At 44.7% G+C, this 27,603-nt stretch overlaps 1 protein-coding gene across 2 annotated transcripts; it reads left to right on the top strand.

Annotated features, from left to right (window-relative positions):
• Positions 1–44: 44 nt before the first annotated feature.
• On the top strand, positions 45–26,418 carry PCCB (propionyl-CoA carboxylase subunit beta). Of its 2 annotated transcripts, none has more exons than XM_085232724.1 (15): positions 45–250; positions 1,400–1,519; positions 3,662–3,730; positions 5,489–5,545; positions 8,308–8,421; positions 11,470–11,580; positions 12,731–12,839; positions 13,695–13,815; positions 17,270–17,351; positions 19,140–19,263; positions 20,471–20,578; positions 23,436–23,536; positions 24,804–24,902; positions 25,083–25,176; positions 26,160–26,418. In XM_085232724.1, exons 1-15 carry the CDS (start codon positions 92–94, stop codon positions 26,279–26,281), a joined length of 1,590 nt encoding a protein of 529 aa, XP_085088850.1. In that variant the 5' UTR covers positions 45–91; the 3' UTR covers positions 26,282–26,418. The 2 variants fall into 2 exon arrangements, with proteins under 2 accessions (XP_085088850.1, XP_085088851.1); XM_085232725.1 differs by lacking the exon at positions 45–250 and adding an exon at positions 1,163–1,306.
• The last annotated feature ends 1,185 nt before the right edge of the window (positions 26,419–27,603 follow it).

Here is a 27,603-nt window from a genome sequence, read left to right as displayed (position 1 = left end):
TGCTCCTGCTCCTGCTCCTGCTCCTGCTCCCGCTCCTGCTCCCGCTCCCAGAGGCGGCGCGCAGGCGCACTGTCCGCCGCCACCTCGCGACATGGCGGCGCAGTGCGTGCTGCGGGCGGCGCTGTGCCGGGCCGCCCCATGGGGACGCCGCGCCGCCTCGGGCGGCTCCGTGCCGCAGCGCATCGAGGAGAAGCGCCGTGCCGCGCTGCTGGGCGGCGGACAGAGCCGCATCGACGCGCAGCACAGGCGGGTGAGGCGCGGCCGGCGGGACGAGAGCTCCGGTCCGCCGCTCCCCGCCGCCATGCTCCGTGACGGGGCCGCTTCCGTGAAGAGCCGTTCGGGCTCGCTCCGCCCGCCGCCGAAGGTGGAACGAAGTCAGCCCGGTGCTCCGGCGGGCCGCAGCGCGCCTCTGAGCGGCACCGAGCGCTCGGGCGGCGGGCGGAGCGGAGCGAGCAGCGCGGAGCCGGCACGGGAGCGGCGGATCACGCAGCGCGGGGCGGGCTGTCGTTGAGCTCGGACGGATTTCCGACCTCCGTTGCTCAGAACGGCGCCCGCAGGGTTCGGGGCTCCCGGCGGAGTGCCGCCTCGAGCGTTTTGTGCTCACCTGGGGGCCTCGAGCACCGCTTACGTTGCCCTGCGTTCCCCTGTCTCTGAGAACTTTGGCAGCCGTCGGTTCCGCGCGGAGCCTCAGCCGCGTGTAACGCCGCGTTGAGGCGCAGCCCCCAGAAAAAGGGCAGCCCGCGCCTGTGTGAGATCCCTGCGCTGCCGGCAGGCGCTGACCTGGCCTTCAGAGAAACCTGTGTGTAAGGCCGAGCTCCGAAATGAGCTATTTTGTCATCACCGGTTACTTGGCATCGTCGTTGCCGAGGAAGGGCATGGAGAGCTGCCCGTGTGCTCCGCTCTCGGCCGTCCTGCTGTGGTGCCGCGTTGGTCCCAGCAGAGCCTGCCAGAAGTTCCCTGCAGGCTGTGTGCGGCCTTTCCCTTTCCCTGGCCACGCTCAGATCTCACAGAATGCCCTGCACTGCTCTTACGGGCTGGTTTGGCTGTGCGAGGGCTCCGCTTTCAAGAATAGAACCAAAGGCCTTATTAGCATAGCAGCATTCAAATGTGTAGGCAAAAATAGCTGAAATGCCATTACATCTTGTTAAAAAGGCTGAGGCTGTCTCCTCTTATCTTGATGGAGTGCAGCTCCAATAGTCAGCCTTTTCAGAGTCTCCTTGCGTTGTGTTTGCTCTTGAGGAGTTTCATCACTGGCTATACTCCCGGCTTTGGGGGTGTGCAATCAGTGGGGCAAACGGAAGATCTGGTGAGGGAACGTTTCATTAAACTGCACCCAGTGGTGTCTGGCAGGGCCAGGGCTGCCCAATGGCTGCGCTAACTGCAGTGTGCTCCGTTTCAGGGGAAGCTGACAGCAAGAGAGCGGATTCTTCTGCTGCTGGACCCCGACAGCTTTGATGAATATGACATGTTTGTGGAACACAGATGTTCTGACTTTGGGATGGACTCCAGTAAGAATAAGGTATTTTTATTTCACGTAACTCTTGTTTCTTTGTCCTCTGCTGTGTAGCCAGCCATGTGATTGAAGATAAGTTCTTCTGTTTGCACACAGTTTGTTTTGGGTTTGGAAAGTGTTTGTGAATTTCCTTTTGTTGCTTGTAATTTCCATGTAACAGCTCATGAGGTTTATTTTTACATCATTTAAATTTGATTTTTTTTTTTAGGACATTACCTGTTTGTTTCAAGTACTGCTGTCTTATGTTCGTCTGTCAAGTCAGAGATACATGCAATGCAAATCCATTTTACGTGTATAGATACATCTGTATTTGCATTTAAAATGTATATTATACAAATGTGGATCCTTCTGCCTCTCTACAGATATCTTAGAGCTATAGGCTGAAATAAGTCAGATCTGTGCATACGCTTGCCAAACTGCAGTCATTAAATCCTTTAGGGCCTGAAAACGTGACGTGTCTGCATGTTCAAGCAGTTGTGCTGGTTTGCTGGGAAGCTGCAATCTGCCTCACTTATGCTGTTTTTGATATGTGGCCATATATCCTAAACCAACAAGGTACATGAGGTGTGTTATGTAGAGGAAAAATCTGTGGCTCCCTGAAGTCTCTCACAGTGACATTGATGCCTGGTGATAAATTACTACCTGCAAAGAGTATTTTGTTGCTGTGTCCTGCAGAAGTGACTGATGAACGTGCTGGGCTGCGTAGGTGGTTACTGCAGATTAGCCTATTGAAGGTGAACCTTCCTGTAGGTTACTCTGATTTGGAATGTGTAGGAAACTGTGACAGGTGTATCACAGCCACGTGCTGAGTGCAGTGACTGCAGTTTCAGATTCCACAGTTATTAAACTAGCTGATCGTTTTGCAGTCCTTCCATTGCCAGGCTGCGTGCCGTGGTGAGGGAGGGCTTGGTAGGCTTCCACCCTCAGAAGGGCTTCTTTTCATTTCCTGTGGCCAGGTTGCTGACAGGACTCAGTGCTGGAAGGGTGGCGCTCGCTGAGTGTGGGAGGAAACATCTTTTCTTCTATGGGTAATTTCTTACTTTGTTCCCCCAGCAAACTGAATTAACTCCTGTGTTGCTTTTCATGGTAGTTCACAATGCTGCACCCCACAGTGCTGTTAACAAAGCACTGTCTCTGAAGATGAAGGGAGCAGTGAAATCCTGAGAGTGACAGCTGGGTTAATTTTTGCCTTGTCCTTCAGAATTCACCTTTCAGTGAGCTGCAGATTGTGTTTACAGAGTGCAGCCTCACAGCTGATGACCTAATTGGTGGGCAGTGAGCTGGAATATTAGTTTAGCATTGAATTGCTCTGGGTACCTGGAAGTTTCCAAAGGTATGGTAAAACCTGTACTTCATCCAGAACACTGTATGGGCTGTTAGGAGCCATCTTTGCAGTATGATGGCTGGAGCTGGAGAGGTGTTTAATGCTTTTCTGCATGTCAGGAGGTGGTGGCAGTGCTGTCTGCGCAGCTTGAGAAAAGTCCCCAAAATATGTGCAAACAGATTGCCTTGGGTATAAATGGGTCTTAGAGCAGAGGTTTTTTTAATTTTTTTTTTTCCTCCTAGGCAGCAAAAAGCATTGAGATGCTTGGAATTCCTTTATGGCAATGCAGTTCCTCTGCTGTTTTGAAAAACATCCATATACTTAAAAGTGAGACAACATCAGTGGGGAAACTTCAGGATTCACATGCTGTATCTCCTCTTTCATCTTCTCCCTTACTTACAGGGTAAAAAATGGAACAGGTCAAGCTGAAGTGTTTTGGATTCTGTATTTTATGACCTTTCTCAAGAAAGATTTATATATGGTGCCCATTCTTTTAAAAACATCTGATTCTAATAAAACATACATCCTGTCTCTAAGGACATGATTTGCCTTAACTCTAGACATGCTGAAATTTGAGGGGAAAGTGCAAAACTCATAAATCTTCAGATTCATATGTAACTTTTATGTGATGTTACCTGCAGTGTTCTTTTCCAGAGCTGAAGCAAGTCTTTATGGAGCCTCCACTGCAAAAATAAAGACCAGTCCTTCCACACTTAGTCTTTACCTTAACCTTGTTCTCAGTGCTTCTTAATGGAGGTTGTTGTATTTTGAGATATAAATATCTATAATTATTTTTGATTTTTTTTTTTTTTTTTCTATTGCAGTACCCTGGAGACAGTGTGGTGACTGGCCGTGGACGGATTAATGGGAGACTGGCTTATGTTTTCAGTCAGGTATGTTTCTGTTTTTTGTTTCTGTAAACAGCATGAACTTATCCTTTGAAATAAATACGCTGTATTTCACTGTGGCCATGTAGTAACGTACCTGTTTACCACCTGCCATTAAGCATAAGATAAACACAGCATCCTGTGGGAGGAAGCAGTGCACTTTGAGACAAGAAGAGGCAAAAGAGATCTTTCCCAGACCATTTTTTTGGTGAGAGTTGCAGTTGTAGGTAAGGTTGAGATGAAGTAAGTGATGAATGCAGCACTTATTTGGTACCTTATTTGGGGATGGAGATATCTCTGAGCGCAGTGTGTTGCAAGTAGTGAGAGCTCTGGCTGTGCCTGCAGTTGGAGGTGTTGTGATTGGACTCCTGCAGCCATGGGCAGTCCTGCAAATGTCAGTAGAGTGCTTTGTGAGCCCTGGGAACCACCTTTCCACTTGGAAGGTGCAGGTCTGGTGCTGCCTGCTGGAGATACCAACTGGAATTGCATTGGGTTGAATTCGTGGTTAAGGGCACCTGAGAAACCCTGAACTGTTCTTCAGGTTTCAGTGATCTGGTTAATCAAAGAGACTGATAGTATATAAATAGATAAATTGCATGTTTTATATTAAAAGTATTTTAGAGGAAACACCATAGGTGGAATTTATCTTGGAAGAGTCTTAACACAGTGGAAGAAGAGCTTTCTTCTAAGTTGCTGATATCTGCCTTTCTGTGCTGGGCTACCAAAAGCCTTTGTTCAAGTTGCTTCCACGGCCAGAGTGGTTGTTGCCATCTTGCTCGCACTGAGGCATACACTGTGCCTGTTTTGTCTTGGGTATGTCGTTCTTCCAGGGGAGGGCACTCTTGTTGTGTGGGCTTGAAGAGGAGCCGAACAGTTTCTTTGTTCAAATAACACAAGGTAGAGGGCAGTTCTTATAAGGGTTTCAATGTGTCCCTTCATCATGTGTTGTTTTTAAAAAATATTTTTTAAAAAGACCTTATGCATCTCCAAATTCAGCTGCCACTTGAGGTGTTACTTCCTTTTTGCTTCAGCTACTAGTCGTGATGTTTTCTGCCAGCTGAGTTTTTAGAGTTTCTTTGAGAGTAAAACTTAGAGGGAATACATCAGTGAAGCTGACCAGAAGTTAACCCTGGGTGCCAGGTATCACCATCCCTCTTCCCTTCTGGATCAGCCCCAGGGCTCCTTCTTGCTCTTTCACAATCTCACAGCACAGTCCCAGAGGTAGCACCAACTGTCTATTTTGGCTGGCATTGTTGCTGCAGCACCCATAAAAGAATAATAAACTCTTGGAGCATAACTCATGAGTATAGAACAGTGGCGTGTTTTCATTTGTGATTTCTGCCTGTTGGCAGCTTTATCCTACTGCCACCCTTTGCAGTAGGACTCTACTTACAGTGACATTTCTCAGGCTTACTCCAGTATTGATAACATCTCTGAAAGAGTAACATGTATTTGTAGAAGAAGAGTGTTTGAAGAATAATAAAAGCAAATGAGACACAGTGAATTTGTGATTTGAACGTAGAATCTACTGGCAAATGCATAAAAGATATTTTTACTTGTAAACAAGGTTGGATTGACCACGATTGATCTGCAGGCTGCTGTACAGAGTCATGTTGCCTTGGAGCAATATGCTAAATGTAGAGCAGTGCAGGATTATACTGTTTACTTGACACGTTTTTCATCAAGGTCGGTTATTGGGATTCGTTTGGCTGCTTGTTATTGAAAAGATTCTTTCCATAATCTCAGAATTTGTTTTGTTTCCAGGATTTTACTGTATTTGGAGGCAGTTTGTCTGGAGCTCACGCCCAGAAGATCTGCAAGGTAATATTTCACAATAGAAAACAGCAACAAAAAAATTGCCAGTTTTCTTTTTCCGATCTGTTGTGCTAATAATTTTGGAGGAAATGCTTTGTAGTGACTTTAGTGGGCTGTGGTGGATGTTGCTGGCAGTCTCAGAATGCCTGTGTCCTTATAGTTTGGTAAGGGGTGGGAGCACAGCTGAGCAGAGGGGTGTCCTCTGGGAGCTCTTCAAGCTGTTGTAAGTAACGTCCACTTTAAGTTGATTTTTCTGTTGTGTGCAAAAAACCAGAGAGACATACAAATATGAGCATGGATTAACTAGCCATCGTCTGTGGGGGAAATATGGAATGACTTGGAAATTCTGTTATGTGGAAATGTAGTGTTTATTAAAAGAAATGTAACAAGTAAACAATCTGAAGACAGACAACAATGTAGAGGTCACCTTGATACCAAGCTGCTATTATCAGGCACGTGTGGCTGTTGGTCCTCATTTGCTCTCCTGTCTCACTGAAAAAGCTGATGTTGGAATCCCAGGGGTGTGGAGGGCAGCAGCTGTTTCATGCATGAGTATTCAGTGGCATGGGCTGATGAAAACTTCTAGATTTTTTTTTGCTATGGGATTGGAAACAAGGTGTATGGAGCTCAAGGCCTTTTCTTCTGCTGGAAATAACTATTTTTTGGCATAACCTCCTATGCAGTGAGGAGATCTAAAAGTAGAAGACACAAAGACTTTGGGCTGAGTAATAACTACTTGGCTTTACCAGCTCTTGGTATCAGCAAAGGTGTTTGTATTACCCTTTTACATCAGAGCTCTGAAATGTTTCTTTGTGGTGGGAGTAACGTGATGGTACTGGGATGCCTTCTGCTGGTTTGTTTGTGACCTGTTACTTCTGAAACAGCAGGGAGCGGTGGCAGAACTGGAAGACACGAGTCCTTCCTAACTGATACTGTGTTTGCCATCAGCACCAGTGGTAGACATTGAAGTTTGAAGGCTCTGTGTGCATCAGTTGCTCAGTCTGTGAGGCTGCAGCTTGGCAGTGGAGAGCTGCATGGTGAGGTATCTGTCTCACTTCTTTTAGTTCTTATTGAGCTGAGTTCTGGGAAGCAGAAATCTGTTCTGGGAGACAGTCTTGGCTGCTGCAGAACCTATGAATTGCTTGAGGCATGTAAAATGAAGTGAAGTTGCTGCCCCTCAACAGGACTTCTGCCTTTGGCTGTCATTGTTCTGCACATCTTTTCCTGGAGCTCAGGTATTTGGCATTTGCAGGGTAGGTAGGGCTGGGCTACAGGCGACATACTCCTTTTGCAGAAGAGCTGTATGTACTGGTATGGCAAAAAAAAAAAGTCTCACATACGAGTAGTCTAAATATGTACTAAATATGTAGAATTTCAGTATCTGGAAAAATCATGGAAGTAAAAAATGAATGCATATATATGTCCTTGGGAAATAGCAAACTGTGTCAGTAAACTTGTTTCACTGACCTGGTAGGATAACAGGCTTCCTGGGAAGGCAATAAATGTCAACTGGTTTCTAATAAGACATTTGATCACGCCGTGCGTAACATCCCTGTAAGCAAACAAGGCTGCTCATGGAGCCTCTGCTTGCAGCCCATACAGATGCTTTTAAAATGCTGGACTGTATTTGATTGCAGAATCATTCTCCATGTCTGCCACAGTGGTGATCCAACTGTTAAATGAACATCCAGGCACAAAGTTTGAAGGATCCCTATTTTACATGCAGTGACTGCAAATAGGAGTGATGCCAGCTGAGAGCTACACAGAGACAGTTATCAGCAATCCGTGTTCAGGCTGCAATTTTGGTACTGCTAGGGTATGTTGATATGAATGTCGTGACGTCCTTTCTGTTTTTCCAGGCAATAAAACCCTGCTTTCTGCTGTTGATGCTGTAAGCACTTTGAAAGGCAGGGCTGAAGATTTAGAAATCTTAAAAAGTTAAAGACTGGATATGATTGGGTAAAAATGATTGCAAGGGCAGGAAAAAACATCAAACTAGAGACTGACAGACCACGTGCAGTTCTACAGGAAAATGACTGAAGAACCAAAGCAGATCTTATTACTATTTACCAGTGCTGTAATGTTAGGAAAATGCCAAACTCCTCTGCTTGTGGCACTGTAGCAAAGGGTTTGGTGGTACAGCGTGGGTATGGAGCTGCACAGCTGGTAAGGCAGATAAAGGACACGAGAGGGGTTAAATGTGTGCCTTTTAGCCTCCAGTCTGAGTGAGGCTGTATGGGAACTGTTGAGTCCAGGCCTGAACCACTGATTGAACACCTGGGGAAGGACTGGTCAGCCCTGAGAGCACAGGTGAAGGAAACTCAGCTGTGTGACTGGAAGGGGTGGAGCCTGGCTGCACCTCTCTTAGACCTCATTTAAGGGCTGACTGCCACTGGGGAAGGGTCTCTGGTTGGAGATCCCTCCTTGTGGAGCTTTCCCTGCAAACCTGGACTCTTCTGATACAGGTGAGCAATCTTCTGCCCTTCCTTTATGGCACCTTTTTATTTTGCTGCTCCTCCTGCCATCACACCTTTGTTGTAATATCTTTCCCATCATATTTTGATCTCTCCAATTGCTACAGACTCAAAATGCAGTATGTCAGTAAGGTGTTAAGGATTGTAATTAATGCAAGCAAACGAGATGCGAAGTGCTATGTAAGCAGCTCAAAGTCTGTCACATGATTTTCTTCCTGGAGGATGTACAGTTTGATAGGGAAGGGCTGCCCTGGTGTTGTAAGTAGGTAACCAAGTGTCTGTGTTCATCTCCAGGTCATGGATCAGGCTGCCATGGTTGGAGCACCTGTCATTGGGCTCAATGACTCGGGAGGAGCCCGCATTCAGGAAGGGGTGGAGTCGCTGGCTGGCTATGCAGACATCTTCTTGGTGAGTAGCCTGCTGCTTGAGCACGGGTAGTGCTGAATGTTGGCCAACACTGTGATCTGATGAAAAGCTCTGTAGGAGCTGCACTACAGCGTGGGCTTTGTCAGAAGAATAGAAAATTAAGCAATTTACTTAATTAGAAAAAAAACTATGAATATTTTTAGTTATTTTAGTGAATAACTTTGATTCACACTGAGTTACAGCTTGTGTGTGTTGGGATGTAACTTCTTTCAAAATGTCTCAGACAAATGCATAAACAAGTGGGCATGCTGTGCTTTGGAGTGTTTTGTTAGGTGACTGATGGCTGTGATCCACCACTAGCTGTCTCTGTGGCTGCTCAGAAATACAGACCTGTTAAGAATTTCACAGAGCAAGCTTGCTTTCTGTAGGGCTGATAAATGGTGAAACTTTTCTGCAGCAGAAAAAGGGACTTTAAGTAAACCCACCAACCTGTGCTTGAAAGTAACTTGAGAATGTGCAGCAGAAGCACCAGGTGTTCTGTCAAGGTGGTCGATGAGGGGAGGGAAAAAAAAATGCAAGTAAGAGGTTTCTGTGCAAAGAACAGTTCTGAATACAGTGGAACTTGTTGATGTTAGCACTTGAGGACGTGCAGAACTGATTGGACTGGTGGAAGTTTTATGTTATACAGCATTTTTGTGACTAAAGCAAGATTTTTCTTTTACATACACTATTGATCTTTTTTTCCCTAAAATGACATTATTTGATATGCCTACCAAAATGCATGGTTTTAAAGGATGGTTTGTACTTTCTGTAGAAATGAGAAATACCACTTATTATAAATGATAGGAAAAGTAGTAATCATAAACACCTCTTAGAGCTATTTTGAAAACAAATGACAGAAAGATTCCAAGATGTCTTACTGACAGTTTTCTTTTGCTTTAGTTTGTGTGCATTTCTGGCTTTTTGGTTGGTGGTTTTTAACATACTGGCAGCTGCTTGAGTCACTGCAATGCCATCTGACGTTTGTGCCGTTAACCCAAAGGACAAAGTTCAGCCTGCTTTCAGTTTTTTCTTTTTCAAACCTTGTGCTATTTTGTTTTTCTGTTGCCTTAATAAATGGCAGGCCATGATCAACTATCAGCTTTGCTGATTTAGAATAGAATTACAGAATAATTCCAGTCCAGAGAGTCATCTGGTGGTGTACAGACCAATGTTCTGCCCAAACCAGGGCTGATTTTTAACAACAAACCAGGTTGCTTCATCTCATCTAGCCATGTTATGAATGTCTCTAGGGACAGACACTTGGCAGCCTTGCTGAACTATTCTCATGGTGACGTTTTTTCGGTTATCTCTTGCTGTGATTTGTACCACTTGGTTCTCATCCTCTTCTTGTGCATTTCCCAGGAGAGTATTGTGCTTTTCCACAGGAGTCCCTCAGCACATCTGCAGGTATCATAGAATCACAAGGTTGGAAACGACCTATAAGATCATCTAGTCCAACCATCCTCACATTATCACTGCTCCCACAAGCACTACGCCAGATCTCGCAGCTCCTCATCCAGGTGCCTCTTAAACACTGCCAGGGACGGCAACTCCACCACCTCCCTGGGCAGCCATTCCAGTGCCTGACCACTCCCTGAGAGAAAAAGTTCTTCCTCATGTCCAACCTAAACCTCCTCTGGTACAGCTTGCGGCCGTTTCCCCAGGTTCTGTTTGTTGCCAGGGAGAAGAGGCCAAACCCCTCCTCACCCCAACCTCCCTTCAGGAAGTTGCAGAGTGCAATGAGGTCTCCCCTGAGCCTCCTCTTCTCCAGACTGAACAATCCCAGCTCCCTCAGCCTCTCCTCATAGGATTTGTGCTCCAGACCCCTCACCAGTTTCGTTGCCCTTCTCTGGACACGCTCCAGGGCCTCAATGTTTTTCCTGAGTGAGGGGCCCAAAACTGAACACAGTACTTGAGGTGTGGCCTCACCAGAGCTGAGTACAGGGGATGATCACCTCCCTGCTCCTGCTGGCCACACCATTTCTAATGCAGGCCAGGATGCCGTTGGCCCTCTCAGCCACCTGGGCACACTGTCAGCTCATGTTCAGTCGAGCATCAACCAGCACCCCCAGGACTCTTACCTCTTCACGCTCATCCAGCCACTCGTCCCCAAGCCCACAGCGCTGCTTGGAATTACTGTGGCCAAAGTGCAGGACCCAACATTTGGCCTTGTTGAACCTCATCACATTCATCTCATCCCAATGATCCAGCTTACCTACATCCTTCTGAAGGGCCTCCCTGCCCTCAGGCAGATCAACACCACCTCTTAACTTGGTGTCATCTGCAAAATCTGCAAACTTACTGAGGGTGCACTCAATCCCTTCATCTAGGTCATCAATAAAGATATATAGGTATATAAAGGATATATAGGACATAAAGGTAGCAGCAAGCTCTCCCTCTGGCTTCTCTTCTCTGTGCTCAGCAGTCCCCATTCCCATGGCCTCTTACTGCCTGCTGACTGCTTGAGTCCCATGACTATCGTGGGGGCATCTTCCATTATGTCCCAGTTTGTCAGGCTTGTACTGGGGCCTAAAACAGGGTGTGATCTCCATGTGTAGCCATCAGAAGCTGGCAGTCTTGTTTGGAAATGCCTTGCGTGAGCCTCCATTTCTAATAAGTTTCAATACTTCAGAGAATTGTGAGGCGCAGAAATGATAGGTTCACTGATGCTTTAAGTGTATTGCTGAGCTCCAGTTAATGCTCAAATCACTCATCTTTGGTTTACATAGATGCAGCATTCCTGGTGTTGCTGCTGACCACTGCTGTATGCTGTTTCTGATCCCTGTGGATCTTTTTACTTCAGAGCAGGCTGGTAGCGATGCACAGAGAAATCAAATTCGTTGCCACTTGGAAGATGTGACAAGTGAATTCCTTGCTTAGACACTTCCTTTCAGCATCGTGCAGTGGGTTTGTTCTCAGTATGAGGTGTGATGTCTCCTTCTCTCTAATTAAGGCAGGTGAATGTGGTGGCAGTTCAGTTTTGGGAAGTGCACGCACTTAATTTACTTCTGTCATTAAAACTGCATGTCTTTGTGTTTTCTGTTGCAGAGAAATGTTCTGTGTTCTGGGCTGGTGCCTCAGATCTCACTCATCATGGGGCCCTGTGCTGGTGGAGCTGTGTATTCTCCTGCTTTAACTGACTTCACATTCATGGTGAAGGTAAGGGTGGAGCAGATCCTGCCTAGCTGCTGGTAAATGGAGTCGGTCAAATCAGACCCAATGTCAGGGTTTGTTTGGAGATGGGCTCCTGCTTCACTAAAGGCCTGGAAACTGCTGCAGGAATATCATTAACACCACTGTGATATTACCAACTGTTAATGTCATGGATGGCAGCACTGAATTAGTCCTGTGCCACTGTTTTGCACGTTGGATAGATGAAGATATGATTAATCTTTTGTTAAAAAGCACTTTTGTTTAAGCTGTAGTTCTAAATAAAGTAGTTCTGAAGCTTTAATACAGAAGTGCTTAATATATTTTCAAACTGCAAACTGCTGGTGGTTGGTTGTGCTGCTGGCAGGTATGGACTGCAGGTGGGTTGTGGTGGTTACTGCTCAAGGCACAGACAGGACATGTTGAAAGAGGCTGTGTCAGGTGGTTTGTAGAAAAAGAGTTGGTCATGTCTGTGAGGAGCTTCAGAAAGATTTTTGTTACTGAGTTTTTTAACATCTGAAATCAGTGTATGTTGGTGGGATGGAACAAACATTTCACCCCTTCACACTTTTTTTTTGCACTTCATGCTAATACTTGAACTGGTAGATCCAGAATTACTCTTTCCTACTCACTTTAAATTTAGAATTGTAGAGTCATTCTGTGTTCCAGTTGTTCTAAGTTCTATGGGTACTCAGCAAAAAAAGTCCTTCCATCCATCTTCCTTTGGGTCTCTTAGCATTTATGGGTCTTTCCTTTTCCTAAGAAATAGCTGCACTGTTGTCTTTACCTCATGATATTTGTCTCAGGTTACTTTTCTGTATAAGCTATTAATGTCTATAGAGTTTGGTACAGAAATGGAAAATAAAAGATGTGCAGAAACTGCAAAATACACCTCTGGGTTGAGACTGGGTTAAATGAAATTGAATTCAGTTTATTCTTCGTGGGAAGTCAAGAATAAATTTCCAAAGAAACCTGTAGGTAACTGCATTTTCTGTGGATTTCAGTATAATGTATCAGGGATTTTTTTTAGGAAGTTTTTTCCAATCTTGAACAGTTCTCTTATTTTGAGGAAAGTCTCTCAGGACAGCAGCTTTCCTTTGCTGCTTCTGCAGCTTGGTTGTGGCATTTACACGCTGGTTTGCTTTATTCTCTCCCCTAGGATACGTCCTATCTGTTCATCACTGGCCCAGATGTAGTTAAGTCTGTTACCAATGAAGATGTCACACAGGAGCAGCTCGGGGGAGCGAAGACGCACACGGCTGTGTCTGGTGAGAGCTGGGAAGTTTTATTTCATGCTCTGATTTTCTTTAACAGAAGTGGCTGTTGGAGCTGCTGTGAACCTCATACTGATTCTTGTGGGCATGGCTGTCACCTGAGGAGAAGGGATGAAACTGCTGAGCACAGGATCTTGCTGTGTGCAGGGCTCGTACCAATCCCTCTTAGTGGTGGAAGACGAAGTAGGAAAAGTGGGAGTGTGGCAGAGTTCTGGGATTTTGAGGAGAAAGCAGCAAATCCACAAATGATTATACAAGTGGAAAGGCTGTAGGAGAGCAGAGCTCACAAGGAAGGTTTGGGATGGTGGTTTTTGTGTGGTTTTCCCCCAGAAATGGGTTGAAGGATTCTTAGCAATCCCTTGTTCTTGTCCTAGGAACGTCCTTTCCATTTGGCCTAGTATTTTTTTTATTTTCTTTTCCTCTGGGGAGACTTAGTGTCTCCTTGATCTCGAGGCTCCAATTGGCTGTGGGATTTCAAACAGTGTGAACTGGACTGATGTGAACCAAAGCGACGTGTGTGTGCACCCCTGCCTCAGATCCAGCCCTTGTGAGAGAACACAGGGAAAAGCTTGAGCTCTGGGTTGCATTGCACAAGGCTGGGATCCAGCTCGATCTATGACAGCTGATAAACCAGTTTACACTGTTTTAAATACAGAATCAACAATCCAGAGCTCTTCTGGAAAAAGATTGATACAGCCACACATTTTCTAGGTATTTTTAACTGGTCAGATCTGATTGCTTAAAATTCCTGATTGTTAATTGCTTAAGTTTAAAGTTTTCCCTTGTCTTTATGGATGTATACTTGAAAACGAAACACTGCAAAGTAATTTCAAAACTGCTTCTTTCCAGGAGTGGCACACAGGGCCTTTGAGAACGACATAGATGCCTTACTTAACCTCCGAGAGTTCTTTAATTATTTACCTCTTAGCAACCGTGACCCGGCTCCAGTCTGTGAGTGCCACGATCCCAGGTGAGAGGAGGCTGGCTGAGCTCTCTGCTTTCTGACCACTGCATTTCATGGCTTCTCTGGCTCAACGGACATAAATGTGTTCTGATAATTGTGTTACACTGTGGGAACGTGGAAAGTGTTCAGATGTGTGTGTGCATAACGTATGTCCTCACTGTTAACATTACTTTATGAAAATTAAATTTGTGCTGTGTACAGGATATGGGGGAAATAATCTCTGTCCAGTTCACAGCTCTTCAGACAGACACAGTGAGGCAGAAGACAGCACAGTAAGGTGCAGTGGGGAGATCCTGCCCTGCTCTGTCACTATTGGGTAGGCTTTGGTCACCAAATGTAGAGGCTGGGATGGGATGATGAGGTACAGGAGGCATTAGGCAGCTGTCTGGAAGGTCTGTTGTGTAGCTGACAACAAAGGAAGGACTCATCACTTCAAGACTGGAAAACAGAAAAATGGCAAAATATGCCAAGAGATGAAGGGACAGCCTGGGAGTCAGCACAGCACTGGTTCAGTAGGCAGCCTTGCTAGCAGCAGGACAGACAGAATGTCAGTGGAATAAAAGCTGTTTAACCAAAGATCTGACTGCAGCCTTAGCTCAGCCCTTCCTGTGCACATCCCCTAAAAGGTCTCCATCCTCTCCTCTATGACATCTGCTCCTATCTTTGTTCATCCTTTCCATTTTGTAGATGCATATGATTTATATCTTGTGCTTTCTTGCACCCTTGAAAATTTTAACGTGGGCATTGGGAAGGTTATCCTTATCCTTTCTTTATGCCTCTGTCTCGTAATGTCTCTGTCTTGTATACTCTGTCTTGTAACATCTTTCAAGCAGTTTTTTCGTATCAATGTTGGAAATCACTGCTGTGGTAAATGAAATACATTGTTCTCTGTTAAGAGAAATAAGTGTGCTAACTGCTGTGAAGAGGATGGTCAGACAAGTCGATTAGTTACTGGTCCTAACATTTCCTGCCATGTTCATCTCGTACAATTGTGAAGCTGGGAGACTTTCTTTTAGTGACAAATCCAGTATTGCTGGGTGAACATGGAGCACTATTGCTGAGGTGGGCAATAGTTTCTTTCTAAGCATTCAGCATATTGTACTGAAATAGTCTGGTATTTTAATTTCATTTATGGAAACAACTGTCTGTTTTGTAATCAGTGTATCTTACATTGGGCAGTTTATTTATCTGGGAAAAGCTGTCAGTTATCCCATGGCTGCTAATGTATGGGAGACTGATTAGTTCTGTTTTATGCAGTGTCAGATACAGTAGTAGAGGATCACAGTATAATAAGTGCTCAATAATTGGTGTTAAGAACTTCAATTTAGTTGTTTTTCTACGTGTGAAGATAAATTTACCTGTGTGTATATAGTGATATCTCCAATATTGATCAAATTGTGTGCTCCTAATACTTAATATTGGTGATGCTTCATCTGCACATGCTGCCTTGAACTGATGGGTTGGCAGTCACAGCCCACTCCTCCCATTTCTTTCTCACTGGACCATTTTCATGCCAGGAGAAATTGCCTCTAATGATGTAAACGAAACATTACATCCTTTCATCTTCATTGCTAACTCCAACCATGTTGGTTTCTTCCCCCCTGCAGATAGGTTCTTTGTGGTGCTGATGACATCAGGTTTGGCAGCTGAAACCCCTGTTGGTTACAGTTGTTTCTTTTGTTTTGAATTCCCTAAAAAATTAGAAAGTTCCTATGGTGATTGTCCTCTGCCTTTGAGGAGTGTCTGGTACATCCCATTTGTGGGATGTGATTTATTTTTTGTCTGTAAACAAGTTATGTTTCCTCTGAAGCCTGAGGAATGTGCACGCGTCCAGGAGGAGCCTGGGAACCTCACACAGGGCCATTTTGCATTTAACAGAAACCACTGTTGACCTGGGTGAGTTTCTCGGGCTGTCGCAGGCTTCAGATGACTGCCTTGATGATGAGCAACAAATCTTCTCAGATAAATGGGATTTCAAACATAAATGAGGTCTCTCAGCCTCGTGAGTCCTGGGACTCCACTGGCAAGCTCCAGATGTCCTTTATCTCTGACAGTTAGAGATTTTTTTTCCCTGAGATTTCCTGGGTAATGTCTTTGTTTGCCAGTGGTTGTTCATTTTAATGCCGTTATGATTTCCATCTCTGCCTTATAGCTCTGTGAATTTATGGGAGCAATACTTTCATTTCTCCATTTTCCTTATCCTTTGGGATATCTCAGAATACAATCTGGAGGTAACAGGAAGATTTTAAAGCATATTCATAGTTACTTTCTGGGAAAGTAAAAGTTTCTGAATCCATTGTAACTTAACATTGATTGTGCTCATCAGATTAAGACTTAATTATATCGTTTGAATATATTTGCATGCAAATCTCTTAATTGTGGGAATACAGTGGAGGTGCTGTTGTGGCTCTCAGCAGGAGATGTGTCTGTTTGGTCCACTGCAGGTGAGTGCAGACACAGGAGTGGGGCTGATGCTCCTACTCTTTGCCTGAGATTGACAAACTGCAGACCGTGTTTCCAGTTTTAAATTGAACTGCTAGAGTCTTATGCTGTACTGTTTTAAAGGTACTAAACCATGGCATTGTTAAAACATAGAAAAGTACAGCTGTGACTCACAGCAGCTGATATACATGCAGCCCCCCCACCTTGGGACTGTGAATGAGTCCAAAGACCCCATGAATGCCAGCACATGTAAGTCGTTAATGAAACTATTGGAGATGGGTAACTGACAGAGCTGCTAACAGGGTGTTAAACGTCAAGCTCTTGAAGTGCGGGGATGATGAGATACCCAGAGATACTTGAAACCCAGTGCTTAAACTGAAGAAGCTGTGAATGGATGTTCTGCCCTCCCACAGTCTCTACCTGTTTGGTAGGGGTGAGAAGTATGGAAGTACGGAGAGGTTCCCAGTGATTGATTCAGATCACAAGCATACAGTGTGGGCGGAGGCAGCATCGGAGTTGTAAATGTGAGAGGAATGACAAGAAGCCTTGCTCTGCCACTGGAGAGGTCACTGTGTGTATCTGTAAGCACTGCAGTGGTGGACTGTTGTGCTTCTGCACTGTGCTTAGCACTACCAAATAATTTCCCCATCGCTGAGCTGTGCTCCAGCAGAGGAGCAGTCCCCTGTGCTGTGGGCCCCTCCTGCCAGAGGAGGAGCAGTGTTTCCAGCAATGATTTTGTAGACAAAAATACATCTCTAAAAGAGATGTCTCCACCATCAAGAGATGGATCAGGCTTTCCTCCTCCAGGAGGAGCTCAGAGCAACAGGTAACCCATGCGTGAGCCCTCAGTGGCCCAAAGCATAACTGTCTGCTGCAAAGAGGACTGCTTTTTCCCCACGTTTGAGTAGCAGTTCCCATGATGTTTCAGCGAGATGGCATTGGCATTGTTTGCCTGAGCTTTAGGTCTTGGTGTTCATCTGATCTGTTAAGTGTTATTGCTTGGATTTGTTTTCTGCAGTGACCGTTTGGTTCCTGAGCTGGACACAATTGTCCCTATGGAATCCACCAAAGCCTACGATATGCTGGATATCATACGCTCCGTAAGTCTGCAGTCTGAGCCTTGCTGAGAAGAATGTGAACGTATCATGTCCCATGTGTAAGGGACATGTTCCCTCAGTTGTTAATGAGGGAAGGAAACCAATATGGTGCCATTTCAGATCTGTTTTTCAGTCTTTGGAGGTTACTGTTTTTTCCCCTGTTTAGCAGTCATGCATGAAGGGACAGCAGCAATGGCAGAAGTGAGATGTTTGTGGGGGAAAAGGGTCTCAGTGCTTGTTTTCAGTATCAATCAAACAGCATGCACAGCTGTACAGATGAGAGTACTGCTGTATAAATCTAATGGAATTTTACTAAAGCAGCATAGGCATTGTTGGGAATTCTCTTGCCTAGCTTTGCCTAATTCATTTTTTGTCAGTTTTAATGACTTAATACATTGAAAACAGCTGTGCAGAGAACAGGGTTGTAAAAAAACAAACAAACAAACAAAAAAAAACAACCAGAAACAAATCCAAAAAATCAAACAAAACCCAGTTCTGGTATGTGTAACTGTTACAGCCCTGCAGAGCACCTGGGGGTCCCTGTTCTGAATGTTCAGGTTCCCAGGTTGGCCCAGGATCCTGTGGTAGATGACAGACCTGGGAAGAGCAGCCTCGTAGGCAGTGAATACAAATGGTGGCTGGGGGAGCTCAGCTGAGCTCATGGCATCCTTCCAGACTTTTCCCTTCTGCTGTTTTATCTGACTGTCTCTCCCCACACGCATGCATTCAGCCAATGCTTTTCAGTGTGCAACTGGCTGCATTCAGATCCATTTTGGTGGGTTAAGAAAAGCTCAGAATGGGTTTTTAACCTGCAGGTTCTTCTCTTCTCAATGTCCCTACTCTCTGTTCTGTGTCAGAAAGTGAGGTTTAAAAATTTGGAAGTGAATTAGGAAAAAAACCCACACCCACAGACCCTGAGAAGTATTAAGTAAGGAAATAAAACTGCTTAAATAATAAATAATTGAAACTTTTCACGCATCGGAAGGGACAGGCAGGCTGTGGTGTGTGTAGGAGAAGTTGCCATCAAGAGCTGCAAAGAAGGCATTAAGGGCAGAACACAGCAGGAGAGGAGCAGAAATGCAGCCATGTGTAGGTGTCGCTACTGCTCCATCTGGAATGATCATCTTCTTTGAACTTGAATATTGATGCTGCTTTCTGTACTGGTGGATGTCACTTTGCAGAGCACGCATGGGGGCTTCCAGCTCAGGGAAGTGCAGCTGCAAGGGTTTGTGTTTGCAGTGAGATCTTTTTGGCACAGTGTTCTCCTGCTGCGCAGAGCACTGCTTCCCCTTCTGTTGTGCACAAACAACACTGCTGGTCAGCACAGAGGTCGTCATCCACAGCAGAGCATGATACATTTGGCCCTCGGAAGGAAATGCTCTGGATTTGCAAAGAAGCAAAGTATGAATTAAACAGATAATGAAAAGTCCCCAGGTTCCAAGGAGTGTGATTTGCCTTCTGTTCTTGGAAGCTGTCTCTTAAAGTGCAGTCTGTCAGTGGTGTGCTGAGGGTAAAAATGGTTAGCATCTGATTGGGATTTCTGTGGTAAGTTAGAACAGGTTTACTGCAGAGGAAATGCCACAAAGATGATTTTATCTGCTGGGGTGCTTAATTGGCCATTCTGAGAGTAAACGCAGTGCCGATTACTTCCTGTAAAGACAAAAAGATTTCTTCTTTTTTTATTTTATTCTACAAGTTCTGCTAACGTTTCTCATACTAACAGCTGTGTGTGTATATAAATACACATGAAGGCATCATTCTAAGGGCTCTGCCAACCTGTCCTCCGTACAGATTGTTGACGAAAGGGAATTCTTTGAGATCATGCCATCCTACGCCAGAAACATCGTTGTGGGCTTTGCCAGGATGAACGGGAGGACAGTCGGCATCGTGGGCAACCAACCCAAAGTAGCATCAGGTTGGGGACAGCTGCGTGCTTCTGATGTGCTGCCGCCTCCTGGTTTGGTTTTGTTTCCTTGTTGCCCTCTTTGTAAGGCTGGTTGGCTGCCGGATGAGCTGTGGATGGTTTGTGTGGCCTGCCACTGCTTCATGCTGCTTTCCTAATGCCTGTTTTGTTTGAAATCTCACTGTTGTGCAGCTGTGTGACTTGCCTGTTGCATTGTTGCAAGAAGACCTGAAAAAAAGGTTAATTTCTTTATCAACGTGATGGTCTTGCTCTTGGGTAACTGAAGGGCTGCTGTATCTAGCACAAGAGGCCACCAGTGGTCTGGCAGCGGCTGAGACTGACTGATTAAGCAGAGTCTGGAGCCTGCACGCTTGCTTCTACAGCATTAGAATGCCCCAATCTGTTCTGTAGTGCAGCTCTTCTGTAAAATGAGAAGCATTCAGACATGCAGACAAGTGTGTGGAGCTCACACAATTCAGACGTGAAGAGACAAATATCTCTAGCTTAGATCACCTTTTTTGAACTGCAGAAGGGATTTTGATTTCTCTCCTTAACAGCTGGATAACTTCTGAGGAGACTGAATGCTGACCAGCCAGTGCCTTGGCTACCCCAGTACCCGACAGTCAGTGGGTTTTGGTATTATTTTAGTCCTCAGATGGTATTCTCAGTTTGAAGATAGTTAATATTTGAGGTGTCCTTATGTGCATCTTGTATGGGTTTGATATAACAGCACGTGTGATTCTAACTGGCAGTGACACAGAACAGAAATACTTTGCAACTATTCCCCAAAATGCTAATCCTTTACAATGCATTAGTGCCTTTGTTTTTTAATGGGGAACTCCATTGTTCCAATATGACTGACTGGGGAAAAATAATTAAAGAGAAAATCACAGAAAAACAATTTAATTTACAAGGGTGTGATTTAAACTGACTTTCTGGCATAGGAGCTGTCTGTGCACAGCAGTCACTGCGGGAAGAGGTGGAAATTGCCTGCAGTGTTTCAGAAGGATGAAGGGGTGCCAGGTGACTGCAGCTGGTGGTCAGCTTAGTGCTCAGACAGCAAACCTTGATGATGATCTCCATGTTACTGCAGACAGGATTTTTTGTTTTGTTTTCCTTTTGAGAAGACAGTACAGCTTAACTACAGCATGGCTTTGATGCTGCCTTGAATTACTGCCTATAGCACGTCATTCACACCTTACTGTTTTCTCATCTCCAGGGTGCTTAGATATAAATTCTTCTGTCAAGGGAGCCCGCTTTGTTCGCTTCTGTGATGCATTCAACATCCCTCTCATTACTTTTGTGGACGTTCCTGGGTTTTTGCCAGGTATGCTGTGTCCTTGTGTTCCTATTGGCTGTGGGTGGGGGAAGCAGCAGGGGGTGGTGGTGCTAAAACCAATCTTACAACTCTGTAAGAAGAGCTGTTTACTGTACCAAAGCTTAAATATGCCAGACTTTAAAATGTTACTCAGAAAGTACAGCAGTCATCACAATAAGATATTGAAATATGCAAATTATGTTCCAGAAAAATGAGTGCCTAAATAAGGCAGTGCTGTCGTTTCTGTGTGCTCTGACAGAGCTGCAGGGCTTTGCTGAGGAGAGGCCAACTCGCAGCACAGCGGTGCTGAGGTCAGGCTGGAAGCACTGGGGTGAGTGTAGCTGGCCAGGGCTGGGTGTAGGTAGGAAACCATCAGCCCCCAAAAGCTGTGTGCCCTGCTGTTTGGGATTGCAGCTCAATTGCACAGTGGGTGACTGAGGCCTGTCCAGGGCTCACACCGTGTTCTCTGGAGAAATCCTTGTCATAAATGACATGGAAGTCACTTTGTTCTCCTTTACTATGATGAGACTCCGCTTTGAAAGCTCAGGTTCTTTCATGCTCCAAGCATTGCTCAGATCAGAACATCCATGAGTTAAAGGGTTTGAGATTAGACTTTCCTCAGCATTAGTTACATGAGCAGTTAATGTTAAAATGAAAACTAGAAAACAGCCTATGTGAGGAATAGAAAGTCTCCAATACAATGGAATATGAGGTTAACACTAGTATAAAAACTGTTAAGGCTTCCCTCAGGGCCTCTACTAGACATCAAAACATCAGAATGCTGCTGTCAATGTTCTGTTTCTTGCTTTACTATACATGTAATGTGTTTTATCAGCGAGGCAATAGAGGTGTTAAGAGAACCTTCTATTCCTTCTTGACCACTTTCCTTTCTCTCCTGTTGTTGCTGCACTCTCCTCTTGTTTGGATCACAAAGCAGCTTGGTTCTCCTTAGAACTTCAGGGGCTGCAATGTGGACAGATACAATCCAAGAACAAAGCTATTTGTGTGGCACTAATTGTTAGAAATATTAACTGTGCTAGAAATATTAACTGAAATATTACACCACTTACTGTGGTGTAATAGAATGTTGTCTTAGAAGCAGATAAAGGGAAGACATAAAAATAGAGCTGAAGAAATAAGACCTGAGACTTTACACTGATTATGAACTGTTATATTTCACAGAGTTTGGAAAGATGAATACACTGCCATTAGAAATATCAATTGAAGTAATGTATTCTGAGTGTGGTGGTCACTACTTCTGTGTTCAGTAGGGTAAGAGGTGTACAAAACGGTTCAGGCAGTGTGTGCAGATAGCAATTAAGGATAAAAACACAGAACAAATTTGGGAGCAATTTGATGTCCAGAGTTCATATTAATTTCACAATGTAAATGGTTCCAATAACAGCTGGACTGAGGTTGTATTCGAAGCACTCGCAGTGACTGCCTGCTCTGCTTTAAGAGTGAGTGAAGTACTGCCTGGATTGCAGGATCTGTGCTTGCCACCTCCTGGGTGTAGGCTGAGGATCTCAGCTGTGTTCAGGCTCCTTCCTGCAATGAGACCTGATTGTTCTGATGTCTGCTGCTGGGGAGTGCCTGCAGGCTTGGTGTGTCCGACGGTCTGCAGGGAAATATAGGAATCCAAAGTGAAATTGCAGTTAAGAAGGGACATTTGTGAGGGTAGGCATGCAGTATTGGGCAATCAAATTACACTTGAAATCAAGCTACCAAATTTTAAAAAATCTCACAAAAAACAAATTTTAACTTTAAAAATAATTTTTTTGTAAGATAGATGAACTGTCAGACAGTAACTGCAGAGTTACATGCACAGTGGCCTGAAATGCAGGATTGCTAGAAATAATGTGCACGTGGTTGCCATTTCCAAGTGCTGGTCCTTGAAACATGTCTCATCCAATACACGTGCTTTCCCATTGTGGCAGACAAGTAGGAGCACTGAGGCAGAGCCCTCCTGTGCAGGTGTGTGGGTACAGAAGGCAGAGCAGTGCCACGCATCTTCTGGCTGTTAGTCTTTTGGTGATGAATCAGCTGTCTTCCTTTCTATGTATGCAAAGCTTGTCTTTGGTTTCTTAGATTCTGTAAAAGGCATTTCCAGAGTTACTTTTGTCGGTTCCTCAGATCATGTTCCCTCAACTAGCTGCCACAGCTGGGGCTGTTAGTGCTTAGATTTTTATTTTTTAAGGTAACGATTTGCTAGAGCTGGACCTCAACAGAGATTTGCAGCTGCTGAATATTCTGATAGGATCTTTAGAGAAGTTATGATCCTAGGCCTGTGTCTGGGGCAGAACTTTGTAGAACATCCTCTAAAGCAGATGACTTGTGTTCCTATTTGCTGTGTGCTGTCAGTCTCCAGAATTACTGGCTGTGAGATTCCTTTTAGGAGACTCCATGCTCTGTCCTTTAAGGGCTGTGGTCTTGGGCTTGCTTGAAGGAGGCGTGGGTCTTTGGTGTGTGGTAGCCAAGCTGCCTTTCCTTACTCTCTAGAAGAAAGGGTTTTGGAAGAGAGCTGCTTTCTGGAAGTGAATGTGGGTTGTATGTTTCTCTGCTAATCAGATTTGGAGTACTGAAAACTATGGAATATTATTCTGTTCCTATGAAGAAACCATCTGGTGAGCATTGCATTTCTGTGACCTTACGCTCAGACTTCGTGCTGCTTTTGGCAAGGGATTTTTCATTCAGTTGCTCAGCATCTAGTGGAGAACATCACCTGGGCTGTTACCTGCTCCTGCTATTAACAGGGCTCTGGTTGTTTGTAGTGTGCTCCTGGTAATGACAAGATGAAGACACCTAATTGCACGTGAAGTTTTTGTGAACTTCCCAGAGTGACAGATACGACTTCTGCCATTTGCAGGTACAGCTCAGGAGTACGGAGGGATCATACGTCATGGTGCAAAACTACTGTTTGCTTTTGCAGAAGCAACTGTGCCTAAAATTACTGTAATCACCAGAAAAGTAAGTTGGTATTAATTCTGTGGTGTTATTTTATAAAGTAAGTTCCTGTTTTCACCAATAGCAGTTCTGGTTATGTGGAGCTTCTTATGTCTGCCCCCACTTTGCCTTCTGTAGTGGTGACACCTCAATTTGTCCTGTTTGGTAACACCTCTTCGTGCCAATTTACAAGTGATCACTTCTTCTGTTCTCAAAATATTTTCACAGTTCCCTTTTGTCTCTGTGCTCCTCCGAATCCATGTTTCTGCTCTTTGCTTTCTCCCTAGAAAGCCTTCAGTCAAATATTTGTTCTCTGTCATCTGTCTGTGTCATCCCTCTGCAAGAGGCAATCTTTGTCATCTCCTCTGTTCTTGCAACTTCAGACTCCAGTTCCAGAAGCAGTGCTGATTGTGCCTCTTTTCTGTTTGCTTTGCAGGTTTGATGCTTCTGTGCTTTTCCTTCTTCCATGTACTTTTCCTGTACCCTCCTCAGTTTCCTTTTCTCTTTTTCTGTAAGGTACATGACACCATGCTTCTCTAAGTTCCTAAAAAGCTTAGCTAAACATCTCTCTGCTTTCTCCTTTCCTGGTCTGTCCCTCTTGTTCTGTTTGGTGCTGTTGTTTGGTGGTTGTTTCTTTCATTTGTGATAGGCATTTGACAGCAGTGAAACTGAAAGAGCTGCTCAGGTTTCTCTTCCTTTGCCATGACTGAATATTGCCATTCTCTTCTTCCCAAACTTGCATCCTTGCTGTCACTTTAAGTAGTGCCCTGAAACACTTGGCTGTGCCTTGCTCTGCAGTTCTGCAGTATTTGTTTACCATTGCTGCCTGGACTACTTCCAGGTCCAGAGTGGAGCACTGCAGAATCTGAGTGCTGCATCCCCTGGCCAGGAGCTCCCAGAAGCACGCTAGTTTATTTGAATACACGTGCAGGGTGAGGCCTGGTGCTGCAGACAGGCACAGACTCCTCTTTTCTGCCTTCAGGAAGGTTTTATATTCCAACAGCTCCCTTCCTGCTTTTATGTGGTTTCAAGTTTGTGAAGCTTAGCCTTAGGAGGTGGCTGCAGGCAAGTTTTTACAATTCTTCATTGTTTTTATGAGTGGGAATGTCTTGAATGTGTGTTTGCATAGACTCAGTGTCTGATACTAGCGTGTTGAGTAAGGTGTGTGCACTCTTACAGGTAAAAATGTAGCTTCACTTGCTTGTTGTTGGAACAGTAGAAGTTGCAAGAGGAAAGTAAATTGTTGCTGTGGTGAGGTCACTCACACTAACCAATCTGGGGTTTGTTCCAGGCTTATGGCGGCGCCTATGATGTGATGAGCTCAAAGCACTTAAGAGGAGATGCAAACTATGCCTGGCCAACTGCAGAGGTGGCAGTGATGGGGGCAAAGGTAAATAACTGCAGGCTGACTCACGCAGTGTGCAGCAGCCATCGCTGCTCAGTAGTGAGAGGAAGACTGGTGATGATTTTGCCGAAGCAATTTGCCCAATGCCCATGCAGTCTGGGGAGGTGGTAAAGAAGGCATCTGTGCCCTGTATGGGTTGAACATCTGTGGGCTTTATCTTCCCAGGGTGCTGTGCAGATCATTTTCAGAGGAAAAGAGACAGATGCAGAGGCAGAATATGTGGATAAATTTGCAAACCCCTTTCCGGCAGCTATGAGAGGTACTGTTATCACGTGTGTTGTGTCCCTTGTTTTGAGTTTGCTATTGCTTGTAGTTAGTACGCATTTAGTACACATTTTGCTGTAAGTCATTTAGCCAAGAAATTTGTGTCCAGAAAAGTCTCAATCTAGACCAGAAAACTAAACTGCCCATCTGAATGGCTTTGGATGGGAAGAGACTGGAACAGTGTGGGGACTGCAGTGGAAAGAAGGCATACTTTCAGTTTTGAGAAGCATCTCAAAACTCATACTGTTAATTAAAATTATAAGTGCTTAGGCAATCTACTTGATGGTTCTAGATGCTGACTGGTGGCCTTGAGAAACGGTCTGGTTCAGTTCAGTGTTTTTTCCCAGAGCTCCTTGGTGTGAATTTTTCTGCTCTTCTTATAAAAGGACTTTTACCTCTAGCTTTGAAGCATTACCTGTGCTCTGGAAGGCAGTTCTGTAGGCTCTGTAGTCAGCTCTGCATCTTTCCAGTTTATGCTGCTTTACCCAATTAATAAGCTTTGTGTTTCATTTCAATCCTCTTAATAGTGCCCCACAGCTGGGAAGACTTAGTCAAGCTCATCACTACAGCTAGTGTGTACAGCATCACTCCCTTTGGTTTGCTGTTACTGCTGTTAGGGCCAGGAAAAAAAAAGACTTGTGAACGTGCAAAGTTAAGGGATTCTTCTAACTTTAAGTCAAACTAATCAGTAGTAGAAATGATATCTCTAAGACTTTGCAGTAACAGGGGAAGCATTCAGTGAGTAAAGCCCACTCCATAAATTATCTTTTTTGGTTGGCTAACTTTTTTTGGGAAAAAAAAGTTTCTTGTTTTAACATTTGACACAGGACTATTTTCTCTTCAGGCTAGTTTAAATTCTTAAGTTAATTTGTAACTTATGAACAGTCGATCCCAAGAGTTATTTTAGGTTTGTGAATTTAAATCACAGCTGAGATACAAAAGGTTGAGGGAAGCTGTTTGTGTGGTTTGTTTTTACAGGGTTTGTTGATGATATCATCCAGCCTTCAACCACCCGCATGCGCATCTGCCATGACCTCGACGTGCTGGCAAGTAAAAGCCAGACCAACCCCTGGAAGAAACATGCTAACATCCCACTGTGAGTGTGGGGAGGAACCCAGCCCTGGCAGTGCCTGAATGCAAGTCCTTTCTGTCACGTGGCAGTCTACTCTGCCATAGAAGTATTTCATTTTGATTTTGCTAGTGCTTGTCAATAAATCATAGTACATACCTCATTCAACTTAGGATCTTCATAAACCTTTCTTTGTGGGTTGATAAATGACACAGACTGCAGTGCCTGCTGCAGGCGAGCTGCTATGGGTTATTTAGGGCTGAATGCTCCTTGGATTCCTCATTCCATGGGCTATAGAGGTGGCTGTGATAGGCAGAGCTGCAGTGACCTCACTGCTGAGATAGCAGAACTCTGTGCTGGGAGTATCACCCTGGGTTTGCACCTTGTGCTTCCTGCACCACAGCTCAGAGAAAGAAAAATCCTAGGCTTGCATTTTGGTGTGTGGCATTCCAAGCTTTGCAGATCTCAGACTAACCTGCTTTGGTCTTCTGCTAGGCTTACCCAGGTTGCAGTTTTATATGCTGGCTGAAGCAGTGCTGTGTCTCTGGTTGTTACCAAGTTATGTATGGGCCATGGGGGCATAGGTGGCATAAATGGAGCCAGGCTTCTCTTGAAGGATGAGACGATTTGCCCAAATTGGAAGAAAAAAGGAAATTCCAATAGGACATTAAAAAACAAAAAAACAAAAAAACTCCCACAGCAGAGGGTTGAAATAGAGACTTTCAGACCTGTATTCCAGCCTGTTTTTTTTTTTTTCTCTGTGATTATTTGCCTGACTTTCAAGTACTGGATGTTACTACTAATGGCTCTGTGCTCACTCTCCTCATTAGAAGCTGTGAACTACTGCCCAAAAAGCTTATGAGTGATAGTTACTGCCATGGTTAGTGCTCCTGCAAATACCTTCCAGCACAAGAAGCCCTGTGATGACCTGTCTGTTGAGAATATCCTCAGTAATTAGCAGTAATGTGTTACAAGATAAAGAATTACTGTACCTGCAGATCACTGCTGCTTCTGTCTGCTCCCCAGGCATCTGAAGTGGAGGAAGGAGGTAAGAGTGCAACTTTGCTGGTGGGCACTATTCCTGGGTAGGTGCAAGTTGGTGTCCGATGTCTTCAGCCACGGAGCCTGGAAAAAAAAAAAAAGGGGGGGGGGAAGGGGAAGCAGCCACTAAAAGTGACCTAAAAGACAGCAGAGAAAGACTGTTTCAGCTATGATCCCAGCTCTGTAATGACTAGAGGTGATGTATTCAGATTATGGAAATGCATTAAAGCTGTCTGAATGTATGTGGTTGTATCACAGCAGACATGCACTGAATAAGCAGGTGCCTGCTCCTACTGCCCCAGGAAACAGCAC

Source organism: Meleagris gallopavo, chromosome 11 (genome assembly GCF_905368555.1).
Source record: "Meleagris gallopavo chromosome 11, MGAL_WU_HG_1.1, whole genome shotgun sequence".
Taxonomy (NCBI): domain Eukaryota; kingdom Metazoa; phylum Chordata; class Aves; order Galliformes; family Phasianidae; genus Meleagris; species Meleagris gallopavo.
Note: the sequence above shows the minus strand (reverse complement) of the source record. Positions and strands in the feature narration are given on the sequence as shown.